General features: G+C 33.2%; 1 protein-coding gene across 1 annotated transcript in view; it reads left to right on the forward strand.

Annotated features, from left to right (window-relative positions):
• The window catches only part of EYS (eyes shut homolog (Drosophila)), a gene marked incomplete at its 3' end in the record, with an annotated part of 62,210 nt that overhangs the window by 30,469 nt on the left and 25,852 nt on the right, over positions 1-5,889 (forward strand). Inside the window, exons 4-5 of the mRNA XM_009075698.1 lie at positions 834-961; positions 4,919-5,033. Coding sequence (XP_009073946.1) covers positions 834-961; positions 4,919-5,033 — 243 coding nt within the window. The remainder of the gene's footprint in view (positions 1-833; positions 962-4,918; positions 5,034-5,889) is intronic.

Raw genomic sequence — 5,889 nt, forward strand, 5'->3', positions numbered from 1 at the left:
TCTGACTAAATATTTTGCCTACTGGATATACTAGCACTTACTATTTTGTACAATAGGCAGATGCAGTAGCTTGTTCCAGACATATAGAAATCTCTCAATAGATGTTGAAGTTCCCTGATTATACCTTTAAGACCAATTCTAAACAAACACCTGAGCACTTCCAATTTCATTAGAGGAACAAACCCCTTTGATTTTTTCCCTTGACTTTCTGACTTCAAAAGGCCTATAAAGGGAAATATTTGATATAGCAAAATAAGGGTGAGAGTGTCAGCTCTAAGAAGTATTTCGTTTTAGAAAATGATTTACTGGTCTGACTGTGTCAGTTAGAGGTTGCAGTAACTGACAGATGTCTTTCACAATTACAGAGAAGCATAGCCTTATGTTGATGGGGAAAAAGGATACACAATTTTCTTTCCTCCCCTAGTTAGTGAATACTGTTTGGTGTCTGATGTACCTTGTGTACTGTTGCTGTTTGAAAAATGCAAACATTACTGGCTGAAATTTGGAAATGAGGAAAAAACCTAAATGAATTATAAACCTCTTTCTTGATGCAGATATGAAATCACAGATCCAGCCTATTTTGAGCTGATATATTTCCAGATATCAAAGCCAATCTTGGTATAATCTGTGCTGGAAGGTCTATTCCACTTGTCCCAAATTAAGTTTGTAGCCTATCTGGGTCTAGAACTGCTTTTTGTTCTGTCTTTGCAGACTGTTTAATATGGTGAAACCCTGTACTAGTTTGGGTCTCTAAAGCAATGGAACTAAACACTAATTTTTGTATTGCCTTGGGTACAATGCATACTTGTTTCTAATTTCCCTCTCTTCTACAGGATGTGGCATGTGTCTGTTTGCCAACATTCACTGGCAAGTTCTGTGAGAGAATACTGAATCCATGTGACTTCTCTCCTTGCTTAAACAATGCAACTTGCATAGCTCATCAGCAGAACTATAATTGCCGGTAAGGTTGGGAATTAATTTACTTCAGTACTTCCTTGGTTCACTTGATGATATCCCACAGACTGTGGAATTCTTTCCAGGCCATTGTCATTCACAGAGAACACAGAAAATCATAAACTTTTAACAATTTTTTATTGATTTTTGGTGCTTTAATGTGTTACCTTTCCTGAAAACTTTTAAAGTGATACAAAAAGATTTAAAGCATTCAAGGAGCTATAAATTGTTTCTTTATTGATACAGTAAGATACAATATATAACTCCAGACATGCTGATAAGTGAGACAATTTTACTGGAGGTGCCACTCCCTTTCAGGGTTTGTGATGTTTGTGTTGTTCCTGAAAAGGGAAGGCAACCAATTTAATATCTAATTCACAGATCTGCATCAGTAGACCTTAAGTTGATGCTTCAAGCAGCATATGAAAAACTGTTTTATTCAAAAATCCCATACTAAAAATTATCCATGTGAAAGCAGCAGAAGTGGCCCAGTATATAATTTCATTCCATTTTAAATAGCTTTTTAGAGTATTTTTTTACTTCACTAAGGGGTAGAATTTTTTCTCTTCCCATTTGCTTGGCTTTTATCTGGTTGCCTAAGTTCTGCTAAGCATTACTGAAGTGCAGTAAACAACTTTTAAATTTTAGGATATTCATAAAAGCAGAAAATTGAAAGCTGTGCTACACAAAAGCCTGACAACGTATGAATGAACTTAGAAACTGCAAAATGATAACAGAAGTACAGAACACAAAGTTAGAACCCATCAGCAGAGATTCAATTGAGAAATCTGGAAATTAAAATAGAAGTAGAACTATACCTACAATATTACCAAAGAAGAAAATACAATTTTATTTATATTTACACCCAAATGCAGATATACATACAAACATACACATACAACACATTAAAAGTTAGATCTTCCCATGTAGATATGTATAGGACAGAACAACAGTGTTATCAACTTTCAGCCTCTAAGTCATGTTTTAATTCACTTTACTCAAAGGAAACTACTCATAATTTATTACTTTATTCAGGAGGTTTGGAGCTGCTCATTCAAAGTTTTAAGTGAAGGTTTGTTTCATTTTTGGTAATCCTTGTCAAATACTGTAAGTTATGTCTGTGTTAATTACTCCATGACAAAACTCATGTGTCTCATTCAGTGCAGAATTATTAATTGATCCACTTTTATAGCATTTTAATGTTTCAAATAAATGTAATGGCATTCAGTTTATATGCATATACAAGTTCAAATGACAACTGAATTGATCTTTTTACTTTCTTGATGGTTTGTTTTGCTAGTCCCTATTTTATGTGCTTCTTATGCCCAAGCTACATTTTCATATCCATCACAATCTCAGCTTCTATCTACACATCCTTCCTTCTTTGGGAAAGCAGTTGTTTTCCATTCTAAACATATAACCAAACAGACTCAATTTAATTTTCTCCACTTCAGTTATGATGTATGACTATCTTGTATCCTAATTCCATCTTTTCAGTCTTGATATCATACACAACTTTGTGCTAAGAATCTAATGGTAACATTTTTTTCTTAAATGTCAAAATTTAAGGTGAATTCAAATAGGCAGTGAACAAGGATATCCATCACAATAAACTGTGATTGTTTGCTTTGTATCTTGTTTATTATCCATGTTCTTTATGACAAGAAAAAGTCACAAAAAATGTGAAAGGGTATTCTGAGAAAATTTGTTCTGTTAGTGTCATCTTTGGAACTTTTCTGTCAACTTTCTGTCAGTTTACTCTTACCTTCCCTGACATTGGTATGTTTATTAGAAAACAACAATATAAATCAAAAGAAGAGAAATGAGCAAACATGAAAATTAGAAAAAGCTTCTAAATTGGTTTACTAGATTATCTGTTTAATGAATCAATCATAGTTTAGCTAAATAAACTCAACGACAAATCTAGGAACATTTTCATCTAATTTCAGATCATAGGCCAAAAAATGCCAGTAAAACAAATGTTGTAATTGAATTGCTCTGGTTTGGTTTTAGATGTTATTTAAAAATGGAATTATAACAGCAGTTACAAAGGCTTTTAAATATATTTAATTATTATTTTACATTCCTTTTATATGTAAATTTAATATATGGATAAATGATGCTATACTATGAAGAACAACAAATATGATATTGATATGATATTGATATGAGTAAATTTTTTAGAGGTAAAAATAAGTATCTAACTACATGAGGTCTTTGAACATGCTGAACTAAAAGCAGCTAAGTATTATGAAAATCTCCTTGTAGCTAAAATACATGAAATGGAAATTTGTTAAGAAGAGGCTTTGAAGAGTTTTGAAGCAAATACCTGAAATGGCAGCAATATAATTGCATGCAACACTTTTTTTTCAAGTGGAGGGTGAGGATTGTGTAGTCCATTGCTGCTTGCATAGAGTGTCCTCCTGTGGTTGTGTCTATACTAACCTCAAAGCACCTCTTCTGTTTAGAGAAGATATTCCCATGCCCACCTAACTCTGTCCAGCTGGTCCTATGCATGAATTGTGTGGATGTTCTTCCAGGATTTCTGATGAAATCTAATCTGTTTAACACTTCACCAAAGGTTAATAAGTGACTTAAGCTTGTCTGTGCATCCATCAGAGGTATAGCCATACCCACTGATAGACATCTTTAACTGATTTAGGAAGAATGGTTAACTCAGTTCCTACTGAATGTTGTTACCTAACTAATTGCTATTGAAATTATGTCCTTTTCTTTTTTATGCTGCATAACTGTGAGAGGCTTCATCCAGTTTGAAACCAATCATAGGATTTTTTTTTAAAATGAGAAAACACAAGCAAGACTACTGAATCTCATATCTATTATAAGGAGCAAGAACATAGAAAAAACAGAAGCAATTCTGTATCATCATCGTTATGATTTCCAGATTCTGGGCCTGGTCGTTAGTAAAAGTACACCTTAGAAAAAGCTGAAGAAACTTACTATTGGATTCCTTCACAGACACAAATTTTCAGCTAATTGTCCATTTCCTTTCTCTCCTCCTTAAATTTTTTCTTTCTGTAATACCACAAAGAGTCTTTAGACAGAGGAACATGCTATGTCTGTAAGAACATATGAAGTGATTTTGACAGGGATTATGTATCTATGAAAACACAAAAGAGGTTTTGCAGTCTGGATATTACTTTTTGCATATTTTGAGCAAGAATTAAATATCTAAATATTTTTCTACATTGTTCCATTATTGGTTTTGAATAAGATTTGTTTGCTCTTCATTCGAATCTCATCTTTTTTCTTTGTGTATATGGGATTTTTGTAAAACACTGGAGGGCTAGATAAGAAAAGGATTTTCTCCTGCTAATGATGAGTGCTGACATATAGAAAAAGAAAATTCTGCAGTTACTTTTGCCATAGAAGAGTTCCCCACAGCTCCACTGGCATCACATAAAACTAATACAGTCACAGACATAGAATTCTAGTTTTCTTTAAAGAAAATATTGAATAACAATTAGCAAACACAAAATCAACTGTGCATTGTTTTCTCTATGTTGTTCCTTACATACCTAAGCATGTCATTATTTAATACTCTAAACATTAGCAAAGTTTGATGCTAATTGATTTAAATGTCACTTACCATATTTGTATTTTTTCTTCTCTGATGCTTTAATTGACCCATCATTTCTAACGTTTCCAAAACCTTCTCTATAGCTTTTTATTAAATATTATCTCATTCTAGATATTTTTTCCTGCAAGATAATATGAAATATAGGTATGAGAATGCTTTAATCAATGAAAAGAATTATTTTATGAAAAAGCAGAATTATCCACAATCTTGCAACTGATGTTTAATTGCTTGAAACCATGTTCTGTTTATTTTAAATAACGTATGAGATCTGAAAGAACATCATTTAACAGAATTATAGAACGTAATTAAATACAATTGACTTTTAAAAGGCAAGTCCTCTAAAATACACTGGTGTATTTGCAGCTGCATGCCAGGATTCACTGGAAAGAACTGTGAGGAAGTAATAGACTACTGCAGGCTGCTCAGCATCAACTGTCTGAATGAAGGATTGTGTCTTAATATAATTGGAGGATTCACTGTAAGTAATTTAATACATGTTAAACTAATTCAGTGTTCCAAAGTATAAAAGCTCCAGACAAGCACAACTCGAAATGCATTCATTACTCTAAGAGACAAGAAGGGCATAAATGTATGTGTTTTATTTATTTAAATCAATAACACAAGGACAATTCACTTGGGTAATATGGATTTTTTTATTACTTTTCTACTGAGACTGTGTTTTTGACTATATCAAGTAAGATAACTGAAGAGGTTTTTTATAGTGAGAAACAATATGTAACCAAATGTGGTCCTGTGGCATTACCCACACAGGTGATAATCACAGCTGTGTTGCAGCCTTTAAAAACACATTGTTTGAATTAAGAACATCTGTTGCCATTGTCTGACCCAGAATCAAATTACTGCTCTAAACATAAATACATTTAAACTTTATACAAACTCAAAGTTTGATGATGAAACCAGAGTATGGTAAGGTTCATTCCAATGACAATATGGAACAGAAAAAAGAAATTCTGTCTGTTTTAACTCTCAAAATAGCTCCTAAAAGTGTTAAGCAAGATCCATTACATAGCAAGATTCTTCTGACCATAGATTGTAAAAAGAGAGGAAATACTAGTTTCTCCTGCAGCATGTTTCAGAACAACTTATAGGTTACTCTGAACAACCACTTATTCTGCAAATAACAGTTGATGATCACAAAATCACAGAGTGGATGAGGCTGGATGACCTCTGGAGGTCATCTTGTCCACCACCTTGCACAGAGTCACTTTGGGCTATTTATCAAGTTCCAGTGCACTCATCAGTTTGGGTGTTCAGGCAAAATGTGTTGGGATTGCTGTTCTTCCTTACTTCAAGAACAGTGGTCCTTTCTGTAA

The sequence above is a fragment of the Acanthisitta chloris genome, unplaced genomic scaffold, assembly GCF_000695815.1.
Source record: "Acanthisitta chloris isolate BGI_N310 unplaced genomic scaffold, ASM69581v1 scaffold6855, whole genome shotgun sequence".
Classification (NCBI taxonomy): domain Eukaryota; kingdom Metazoa; phylum Chordata; class Aves; order Passeriformes; family Acanthisittidae; genus Acanthisitta; species Acanthisitta chloris.